Source organism: Brachycentrus maculatus, unplaced genomic scaffold, assembly GCF_059751285.1.
Source record: "Brachycentrus maculatus isolate JH-2025_06_01 unplaced genomic scaffold, ASM5975128v1 h1tg000070l, whole genome shotgun sequence".
Classification (NCBI taxonomy): domain Eukaryota; kingdom Metazoa; phylum Arthropoda; class Insecta; order Trichoptera; family Brachycentridae; genus Brachycentrus; species Brachycentrus maculatus.
In genome coordinates, this window is record NW_028280824.1 from 258,077 (window position 1) to 270,000 (window position 11,924).

Genomic DNA, 11,924 nt, shown 5'->3' on the forward strand with positions numbered 1-11,924 from the left:
AACCAAATGGTTTTAAACGATAACACTCCATTCGTTTAGCTGCATACTCGAATGCAAATATATATATATATATATATATCTAACCGCAGCAAAAATGAGATCTATACTAATGGTAAACATATTTCGTAGCCTAAAATGAACAACGCAGAATATACGGCTGTCCAAATTTAAAACACAGTAAGGGACATTTTTTTTGTAGTAGGTTTTTTTTGCAGTTTTGGACTTAGTCCATAAATGCAAAAAAAACCTACTACAAAAAAAATATCCCTTACTGTGTTTTAAATTTGGACAGCCGTATAGCGTCCTTGTCAAATCATGTCCGCACTTGAATTTTTCATACCTTAAAACCTATCTGTTGTATTTTTAGCTTTGGCCGTGACTTAAATTATCGCAACGTGTATCCATTCTGCCTTCCCGGTATTCAAAAATACTATCTGAAACTTGCTAGGTTGAAAATCACAAGAAATTTTGATTTTAACAATGTTTAACCTTTCCGGGAGTATGGACGTAAATGAACATCGGTGCGAATTTTCCTCAAGGAGTATTATAAAAAAAAACATTATTTTTACATCATGGTTAATATTTTCTTTACAATGCTGTACTGGATAGAAGCAGTGTAATCTTGACTTGATACTTGGAGAAATAAACCATTCAAGTTCAAGATAACATTGCTGCTACATTTTGACCGTCCACACATACCCAAGGAAAAAACACACTATAATATTTTCCAAACAGAAAATTGAACACAAGAGATAACAATTATTTTTCTTAACCTTTCCGGGAGTATGGACGTAAATGATAATCTGTGCGAATTTTCCTCAAAAGAGTATCGACGTTAATGAACGTCTGTCAGTTAGTATGATGTAATTTTATTTTTCCCGTTCTTTTTCCACTCATTCTATGCGCCCAAACCATGTTTTGGCACAGATATTTGCGTTTATATAAATATTGAACCAGTTTTAGAGAAAAGTGATTTACAAAACGCTAGGAAAACGAATGGATACACGCAGCGATAGAATCGGTTTACCTCGGAGAATATTTAGGATTGTCGGGTCCGTAAGTAAAGCTTCTCAATTCGTATGAAAGCTCTTTCGAAGCGTAATTAGAATTTATCGCGTTTCTGTAGTCTCCCGCCTCGTCGTCGGATTGGCGGCCATGCCCGGACGGCTCCTGGGAGCACTCGGAGACCTTCTCGTCCCTGAAGTCCCCGCCGCCCCCGAAGATGCGGTTGATTCTCGGGACGGCAGTGACTTTGCTCCGTCGCTTTTCGAACGTCCCAGTTTCGACGATTTTCTTCTTGCGTCCGTCTGTGTTTTCGCCGTCGTGACGCTGCAGCGCCATGGCGGAGTTGAGCGAGTGGGCCGTGTCGAGGTCCGCCTTGCGGGACACTATTATCCGGATGTCCGTGTGGAGGTACACCTTTCCAGACTTGGATGTCAAAAATCTGGAAGAAAATAAAACATTATAACATGATCAATGTTTATTTTTAAATATACCCCGTTTATTGATGTGGCATTGAGGCCCGATATACAAAAAATAACAAGTTAATATTGTTTAGACCCCGGTAATATTTTAATAATTGTATTTTTTGCTTAAAATACCATTAAGTGTTGAAAAATTAAGTTATTAAATTTTCGAAAAAACCTTATTGCTACCGTAGAAGGATGCTACATGAACTTTGATGTGTTACTTGAGCCCAGTACAAAAAAAAATTCAAATCTGTATTTGGTCTACAATAATGAACGTGTCGACATGGTTCATTGTTTCCCTGACAGGTGACACTTATTGTCACGATACTTCCATCGATACCACAATCTAAATATTTTTTTTGTACTGGGCTCAAGTAACACATCATAGTTCAAGTAGCCCCGTTCTACGGTATGTTACTTCAATTCAATCAATTCAAACCCTTATCCGCACCCAAATGGTGCATAGGGCACTGCATTATACAAACACAGTGTTATCTTGGTCGTTAACACACAAAGGAAAGGTGATCAGCCCTCCGCTTCAGGTACCAGTCCAGGGTAATATTGAATAAATATTAGAGTGAAAAAATCACTTATATTCATTTGACCCCCCCTGGGAATTGAACCCGGGACCTCCAGAACGGTAGCCGAGCGTGCTCACCATTACACTACGGAGGCGCACTATGGTATGTTAAAGGATGAATTAATGCAATTTGGATGTTCAATAATGGGCAAAATGGTGAACGTTACACAAGTGTATAAAGCGATCCCTTAAGCCAGCCAAATGGCAGGCCCTAAGCCCTGGGACGTTCAGATTTCCATCTTCTTTCATGAAAAAAGGGAAGAATGATACATATTTCATGTCGAGTTGAGTTGAGACACCATTAAAAATAATAATAAGTAAACGGAAACAGAATGTTTTTCAATGCTAGCCATGTATACAATTTTTTAATATCACAAAGAGTATGATTATGTTTTAGATCAGAGGTGTCAAACTCAAAAGGCACCACGGGTATTTTTGGTGCGCCAGCGGGCCGCATCAAAAAACACAAAAATTTCATTTTCGTTTTTAATCTAACTTTAAGTAAATAATTTATAATCAAAGACAGTCACACGAGGTACAGTAGATTAAACTTAATGATTTTGTAAAAGAATATAATATGTTCCGATACAAAAAAAAGATTTCAATGAAGAATAAATAAATGAAAAATATAACCGCAGGTATCCGCAGGCAGCAAAAAAAATTCTCTGGTGTGACATGCCTGGTGTAGATAATTTTATAAAGTTAAATTTATCTCCAGGCTTTTCTGTCGGCCGCCAGCTCCCTTGCATCCTCCCAAGTCAGATCCGTTCCTCTTGCATCCTCCCAAGTTCTGACGAGAACTGCCGACGAATTGTCAGCAGTGGCCGTGAGCCTGATGCCTTGTAAAAGAGGCAAGCTTGATGGCGGCTCTCGGGAAGCATGCGGAGTGCATGGCCAAGCCAACTGAATCGCCTTAACCTGTTGACCGGGCGGTCCGCTGTCCAATTCCGCAACTTGTAACGGGCGCGAATACCGATTCACTCCGTATCTTAAATTCATGTTGAGTCATGTATGGATGACTAGTACCTTTGTTGTTCAATAAATATACGTCCATAATTATAATATAATAAACATATCTTTCAAGGACGTATTCTGTATGGCGGTACCCAGCACACCGCGAATTTTACCACAAAAATAAAACTATCTAAACATATCATTATTGAAAGTGTAATAACGTTTATTTATAAAACTAACTAAATAAATGAAGAGCGCGCCAGTTGTGCAGTCATTTATCCATAATCATAAAATTAATTGTTCATGGTGCAGGGTTGCCATAGAAAATATGAAAACTAAATTATATGTCAAAAGTAATTGTTTGTTAGTTTAATATTAAAAGTATACACACACACACACACACACACTTTGATTTAAAAACATCAGAATCGACGCTAAAATCACTGTCATCAGATTCGGCAGTGACGGCAACTCGGGGATTATTGGAAAACCCTGAGCGCCATTAGTTGTTCCGACGACAAAGCTCTCTTTAATTTACGTTTAAAGTGGTAAAAACAAATTATGTTTCAATTCCAAGTATGCAAAGATATTCTCAGTAGATGTCACTATGCGTTCAATATATTTGTACATTTTAAATAATTGATATTCTTTACTAAAAGCCCATTTAAAATGGCGCGTCTTAAGACATAATTTTTGTATGAGCGGCGGTCCGTTCACAGAAAATTATGTGCCTTAAGGCGCTCTTGGCAGTTAACCGGTTAACCGGTTAAATGAAATGGTCTGCCATGTTCACCTGAGGTGTATGAGGTAGCGCAGTGCGCGCGGGTCGTGGGCCTCGCCGGCGTTGCGCACGCAGAGCGTCCGCTGGCGCAGGAAGGTGCGCGAGTGCGGCGGCATGGCGGTGACGTCGTACATCACCACAAACACCTTCACCACCGTGCCGTGCGGGTTGAACAGCGTCGCCTGCACCGTGCCCGCGCGCGGCACGCAGTACCCGCGCCTGCCCAGGTTTATGTGCCCCTGGAATATTCAAACACACCATGTCATTAATTACACATAAAAAATTACACGGATCTGTAGTGCGGGCGGATTCGCGCTCATAATAGAGATAAACATCTCTGAACAGAAGTGATAACATTTAACCATACTGTATACATCGATATGAGATCAAAAGATGCCGCAAAAGTCATGCGTAAAAATAACTTACACGCAATTTACGATGAGTCGAGTGAAAAGGTAAAATTACCCTTCCCGCCCAACACTAACAGTCGAGTGAAAGGGTAAAATTACCCTTCCCGCAGATAGTGTGAGTAAAATTTAGTTTTGAAACCACATAAATATGATATTTCGAACTGCTTAGTGTATTTTGCCAGTTTATAGAATGTTGAAAGCTTTATAATATGCATCATTAAGTCAAAATTGCATATTTTTGAGTTAACGTTTTATGCCAGTACACCCTGAAATATTATCTATGCAAAAGGATTAACAAATTAATAAAAATACCCACCAAGTACGGAGCGCTGGTCGTGTTGTTCTCGCCCAGGGAATAGAAGAACACCGTGACCGGCAGCTTGAGGTGGGGCGGGCAGAAGGACCCCGACGCCCCTATCTCTGCTGTGAAGCCGGCCACCGTGGCGGCCGGCTCCAGGCGCCCGTTCAGCACCGACTCCTCGAAACTCCCTGACGACCAAAGCGACCAAAACATCAGTCAAACAAGAACCGTTTAGGATATAAACATTATAGGCGAACATATATATGGAAGTGGAACAGTTCTTTCTTTTCTTTTTTCTTTTTTAACCTATCCGCATATCAGTTTTTTTTCAAAACATGTATTCTTCTTCTTCTTCTTTTTGTGCCACTTCTAACGAAGATCGGCGATCATCATGGCCATCTTGACTTTAGATGCTGCAGCTCGGAACAGAGATTTGGTGCTTCTGCCAAACCATTGACCTAGGTTTTTCAGCCATGATGTAAAACCTACTAAGATAATAATTGAATGTATCCCCGCAAGTAAGAAAGTTGCCCCGCCCGGAGGGGAGGTGATATGGTTTGTCAAACAACGAGGCGCTAATATTTTGCACCTGATAAAACGAAAACAAACATAGAAATAATCTTTAAATGCAGAAAAAGGTACCACGCACTACAGATTGATGTTTGTGGAACAAAACAGTTCAACCAGTCACAACGCTCGCGTGTTTGAGGCGTCCACGGCGTTCAAATTCAATCAAATTATAAAAATAAACTATCTCATAAAATTATAACTTTTACTGTTTTACCAATAAATATGGTACATATAACTATTATGCACGTATTTTATCGTGTGTCTAGATCAGAAATGTGATAAATTTAACATGAAAAAAAAATAACTCAATAAAACATTACACCTGGGATGTAAAGTTTTGATTTCTAACTGATTTTAGTTGCTATTTCAATCAAAAGGATAATTCTATCCTTACAGGGACATCTTTGGTCAAGTGTCGTCAATAAATTTTTATTAAAATTATAAGAAATAATGCATTACAAAAAGCTTTCTTTACTGATTTGTAGATATCACACGAAAGTATCTTCATAATATGAACTACCACGGATGGGGGCGTGGCTTAAACGGCGGCTGATTTGCAAATGTAAAAACATACCTACCGCCAACGTTTGGCGGCCGGTAGGCGGATGGGTTAAAGGAATAACCCGCAAAGCCTCTAGTTTAACTTTAAACATTTAACTTTGAACTGATTTTTTTTCAAATCCCTCTCAGAGTGTCGTCTTTGAAGCATCCACCTTCTCCGGAGATAGCTGATCGAAGTGCAGCCGTGGAACGACTCATCGATTCCGAGGAAGCCGGAGGAGAAAGACAAGATCGAAATCGCGTTCGCAGAAGGATATATTGCCGGTAAATATTTTCTTTGTTTTTGTTTGAAGGAATAACCCGCAAAGCCTCGGCTCGCTGTACTGACTGCCTGAATGCTCGCATCGTAACATGTTACGTTACGACCAAATGCTCCGGTCAGTCTTCACCCTTAGAATTCGGGATATTCATGCCAAAAATTGTGTATTTTTTATAACAATTTGTTCACATTCCTATACACAGGACTAACCTGCCGATGGTAATGCCTGTAGGAAGAGCTACCGCTATGTTGAACAATATCACATTGAATATTGATCTGTTCCATGTGTCCGAAGGAGTTTTCCGAAGCGGGATTCTTCTACACATTTAACAAGAGTCTTCCTGCTTACTTTTTAATTTGTTTTTTTTTTTTTTTTTATTTACGCCTTAAATGTTTGTTTGTAATGCATATATTAATTATTGAATAAATTGAATTGAATTGAATTGATATCATTTGCGCGTTTCCGTCTTCCTCACCACAAGTGTTCCAGTACCATTAGACGAAACACGGGATATTTTTTGTTGTATTTTCAAGAATATGGCTGAATAAGTCTGAGCATTCCAAAGCTCCGAACTCCGTTAAGTACATAACGCCACTCACCCAGAAGGCCGCTGGTGGTCCCGTGCCGAAAGATCTTCCTCTTGCTGCCGCGCACGTCCTGGGCGTGCAGCAGGGCCGGCGTGCACGCGGGCGCGCACGCCGGCGCGTGCAGCGCGGACAGCGGCGGCGAGGAGGGGAAGTTCCACGGGAGGGGGGAGCCCGGATTGGAGCCGGGAGACCACGGCTGGCTGGTCGCCTCATCCGGAACGAGGCCATACAAGGCACTAGGGAATTCAAGCATATACATCACTTTATTTATTGTTTCAGCATTCACTTTGTGATAAGGCAAAATTAAATTAAAGGGTGATTTTATAGTAGCTTTCGGTTTTTTTTTTAAAAAAAAAAACACTATATCTAACAATTTTGTCCGCCTCTGTAGTGTAATGGTCAGCACGCTCGGCTACCGTTCTGGAGGTCCCGGGTTCGATTCCCAGGGGGGTCAAATAAATATAAGTGATTTTTTCACTGTAATATTTATTCAATATTACCCTGGACTGGTACCTGAAGCGGAGGGCTGATCACCTTTCCTTCGTGTGTAAACGATCAAGATAACACTGTGTTCATATGAAGCAGTGCCCTATGCACCATTGGGGTGCGGATAAGGGTTTTATTATTATTATTATATATATCCAACAATGTAAATTTGGTGTAAAATTAAGTCACAATAGCCCGAATAGCCGCTTCAGTGGGTGGATTAAACTCCCAGAGATGCCGGCCGAAATGTTGGAAAGTGTATGCTAAAATTGGACTAAGCGGATGGACCATTCGAGGCGCAGCCGCGGTCAACATTTGAATGAAATAATCTTCAAATATTAAATTGTATGGACCGTACTATCGATTCAAATAAAGATTTCATTCATTTCTCTAAATTTAATGTGGTTTTTTTTTTGAAAAAAAAACGAAAGCTACAAAAAAATCACCCTTTATAAATAAAACACTTGTTATAATTTATATTTGAAGCAATAACTTGTTTTAAAATCAATACAAATATTTCATTATTAACTTTAAATTTTAAATTTTAATGTTTCGGGGCTAACAACTTCTTTTTCAAGACTTGAAATTTATGATACAATATCGCTCACTCCTTTCAAGAACGTCATAAATAAAAAAAAAAGATTTTTCAGGAGAGCGTTTTTAAAGTTTAAAAATATAATATAATGTATAAAAAATAAATATCAAGCCACTTATTGAACTTTTTACTGTGCAACAGATCTTTTTAGGTAAAACCTGAAGGTTTTTTCTCCATTTGAAAAATATTTAATATATTTCAAAAAATAATTAAACAATAACTTTTCTTCAAAATGCAAAAACAACACTTTCTGCCCTGTAGCGGGTAAATATTCAGTTAAAAACATGCCTCTTTTGCTGGGATATAGTACATTTTCTGGGCATTCTGAAAACATGTACAACTGAAAATCGACGATTTTTGATTTATGACGTTCTTAAAAGGAGTGAGCGATATAACAATAATATTTTAGATAATGCTTGACTCAGTCCTGCATTTTTTCCTTATGTAATTATTCAAACTATCATACGTTTCTCCGCACAGAGAGATTGCATTCCAACTGCATTCAGTCTATTTTATATCCTTCATTTGCCGACTCCATTCTTCACTATAGTATACATTGTTTCTGAAATATGCAAAATAATTAATAGCCACTATTTTCCTCGTAAAGTGGTATGACTTGGTCAGGAATGACGATGTGAGGAGAAAATCAAAAGCCCCTCATACTGGAAGTCCTGAAGAGGAGAAGGTGGACATGGTTGGGACATGTCCTTAGAATGCCGCCTGAGAGCATCAACCCCTCGTGTCTCTTCTTCCAACCCCGAGGATTGGAAGACCATTCACCGACTATACTCAGCGGAACTTCGAGACGCCGGACTGACCTGGGAGGAAGCCAAGGAGATGGCGCGTGACAGAGTGACTTGGAGACGTCTCGTGTTGGCCATATGCTCCACCTAGGGAGCGAACATGGAAAAAGAAGAAGAAGATTTTCCTCATAATGTAACAAGTGTTTTCACAGAATTGTACAAACCTTTTGATGCCGGAAACGCTGTTGATGGAGCTGTCAAAGTCGAAACAAGACTTCCCCCTACGCAACGGCGCCGGGCTGGACGTCAGCGGAAGTCCAGTCCTCGAATGGAAGACCATCGAGGCGGCCGAGTCCAGCCGCCAGCGGAACCTGTCCATCTCGGAGACGGACGGCACGGCCGAGTGGTCGGGGCTCTGAAACTCATCGGGCTTCCGACACTCGACCTCCCAGATGTTCTCCGGAGAGTCCCGGAGGTTCTGGCTGTCTTCGTTGCGGCGGAAGTGCTTGCAGCTGCGATCGCAAGGGTTTTCGGCGTCTTCGTAGCCGTGCTTGCCCGCGTGTCTGGCGTAATCGCCCTTTTCGTAAACGACTATGTGCTTTTCCGAGTCGGGGTGGGAGTCGTCGTGTCGGTGCAAAAACGCGCGCGAAGTGGTCATGTACAGGACTCCAGACGCCTCGTCCCGGCAGAGAAAGTCTTCCTCCGGATCCGTTCCGAATTCTTCGGAGAGACGGTCGCGATGCGGAATCTCAGATGGAGAATTCGGAACATCGGGAGAAGACTCGGCCTCCTTCCGCTGCTGGCTCCTCTCCACCATGATCTTGTCGATCCGGCCCATGATGGGCGCGAGCCGCCTCAGCCGCGGCTTCCTGATGAAGTCCGAGTCGCGGGCCCGCCCGGCGCGCCCGCTGAGATCACCCGAATCGTCTCTAGAAAGCGTATCGGTACTATGGCTAGGTTCGTTAACGCTAATATTAAATATATTTTTATCACACGCACTATAATTACTACTATCACATTTGTTCTCGATCACGTCTTTTGAACTGTCCCGCGCGTCGGCTCGGTTATCACATTCCGCCGCAGGTCTGCTGCAGCGCTCTATCGCTCCGAGGAGAAGGTCGGATTTGTTGATCGCCGTCAGGTCGTGGGTGGCGACAGATCTCTTCATCCCCGTCGAGTTGAACCCGCTCTCCTCCCGACTGCAGTCGACGCACTTAACCGCGAGAGGCTTCCCGCAATCGCACGCGTAATCGTCGGTTTGAGTGTAGCTAGAGATTAACTTCTTAACGGACGGTTGGTAGTTGTCGCTGCTGTCAGAGATGTATTCCGGATGGCGGTAGTCGGTCTGGCTGCGCTTGCCCGGCGAGGTGACGCGGTAGGCGCTCGGGCTGCGGGACTTGACCGAGGCCATCTGGTCGCAGCCGACGGAGGAGCAGACGCAGTCCGAGTCCTTAGCGGAGTACAGCGAAGCGAGCGACACGGACGAGCGGTAGTTGCCCATGCGGTAGGAGTGGTCGAAGCGCGAGGCCTGCAGGATGGGGATAGAGGTGGCGGAGTGGCACTCGGACCGGTGGTTGCCCGACTTCTCGGGCGCGGCGGGCCTCCGCCCTTCGCTTCTGTCCTCGATAGAAATGAGATCATTTTGTCTGCCGCGGCGGCTGCTACTAGTTTTGACAGGAACATCGTCAAACTTGCCGTCCTTGCTCTCGGAGTTCTCCTGACTCGACTGCCCGCTCTCCCGGATCTGCCTCAGCTTGGCCTCCTTCCTCAGCCTCCGCATGTACTTGGCTATCTCCTTGGTTCTGCGTTCGTCCAAATCCTTCCCCTTCCCCTCTTCCGGCTTGAGCCGATCCCTTCCCTTCTCGGTCGTCTCGCTGTCTTTCTGCTGCGTTCCCTGGTCCGATTCCTCGTCGCAGTTGCACCGATGTTTCCCCTTGAGCCGGCAAGGCGTCTGCATTCTGTCGTCCAGTAAGACGTAGTTGGCCCTGACGACGTTGTCCGGCGGCGGCCGAATGTCGGTCTCGTCGAAGAACTGATCCGACGACTTCCTCTTGCAGGCCTTGTGCAGCGGGCCCTCGCAAGCGGCGGAGCAAGAGTAACCGGAATCGTTGAGATCGGACTCCGGAGTGGTGCCGCGGGAGCCGGGAGCGCAGTAAACGTCGGAATTGGGTGGTTCGTAAGCGGAGAGTTTCCTCGTGATACCGCTGGCGCAGCCCATGTCGGGGTTGATGATGCCGAGATCGGGAGAGAAAGTGGCGCCTTTAATCCTGTTTTTGCATTCTTCGGTCAGCCCGTCAAGCTTCTTGTCCGGTTCGTAGTAATTCGCGAGTCTGGAGCAAGAGGCCTTGCTCTCCGCCAGGCTGCAGGCTGCGGCGAGGGTGGACGCCAGGGCTTCTTCGGACAGGGCCATCATATCTTTGCTCCGCCTGCGTTTGAGCGTGCCGGGGTTGCTGGAGAAGCATCCGCAGCGGATTTGAGGAACGTCTTCGACTCTAGGAAGGCTCTCCAGCAAGACTTTGAGGTAGACATCGCCGCCTATGTCGGTGATGGGGAACGTATGTTTGACGGGATCGCATTTGAAGTCGGCGATCCTGTAAGTCTCCCCGGGGATCTTGAGAGAGTAGACTACGTTGAGCTTCTTGATCTTGGCGTCCTCCGGATTGTCCTCCTCGTCGCAGTTGGATTCGTACTTCTTGAAGTTGCAAGTCTCGCGGCTGAGCTTCCTCTGGCGCTCCCTGCAGCGGTGGTCCTGGTGGAGCTTGGCGTTCCAGGCGGAGATCTGTGAGAAGTGGAGCTGGGAGCGCACGGCGTTGAGCAGCCACTGCGATGTGATGTGGCTAGACCGGTCTTGGGCTCTACAAACAGAAGGCGAGGAAAAAACTCAATACATGGTTTTAGGTTATACCGAATAATATCAAGACATCTTTATAATTCTCAAGCCTTAATTAATGAGATCTAGTGGAAATTCATTGTAATTTAGCTACCTATGGATCTGGTGAACATTTCAATGCAAGTTTCATTTTATATGAGCTAATTTTAACTCTTACCACTCTGTAAGGCCAGACATTCTGGCCCGTATGATTCTAGTAGGCAGCTCCGTGGGCCACAATGTCTGGCCCGGCGCAGGTATAACTTTCATCACTGATTTCTCTATCATCCAAGTATATTCTACCAACAAATATTTCAGATAAATACAGTTAATCTTAATTAACATGGTTATACGAATTGCCAGACAGAGTGGCCCAAAATTAGGGAATCAAAATATTTATTTTAATGGTAGAAAAACGTCGCATTTTTTTGATCAGAGTAGCTAATCAGTTATGAGAAAAATGGTCAGAGTGGAAAGGGTTAAGCTCTCTAAGTGGAACATATTTCTCACACAATGGATTTTTTTGGTTATATTCTTTTCATTCATTTTAATTTAAATTTTTCATAAACTTTTCCTTTGGAATATATTATTTTTTTGATTTTTGAACTTTACATCATTGGTAAAAACGTGGGTTTTGTTTTTCAAGATTAAAAATAAGTTGTACATATCGCTCACTCCTTTCAAGAATGTCATAAATCAAAAATCGTCAATTTTCAGTTGTGCATGTCTTCAGAATGCCCAGAAAATGTACTATATCC

General features: G+C 43.4%; 1 protein-coding gene across 1 annotated transcript in view; it reads right to left on the reverse strand.

Annotated features, from left to right (window-relative positions):
- Positions 1-867: 867 nt before the first annotated feature.
- Positions 868-11,924, reverse strand: part of atos (atos homolog atossa) — a 70,813-nt gene continuing 59,756 nt past the window's right edge. The window contains exons 5-9 of the mRNA XM_088257068.1: positions 8,522-11,152; positions 6,486-6,709; positions 4,511-4,683; positions 3,797-4,023; positions 868-1,444 (exon numbers count right to left, since the gene is read on the reverse strand). Coding sequence (XP_088113194.1) covers positions 1,024-1,444; positions 3,797-4,023; positions 4,511-4,683; positions 6,486-6,709; positions 8,522-11,152 — 3,676 coding nt within the window. The 3' untranslated portion in view covers positions 868-1,023. The remainder of the gene's footprint in view (positions 1,445-3,796; positions 4,024-4,510; positions 4,684-6,485; positions 6,710-8,521; positions 11,153-11,924) is intronic.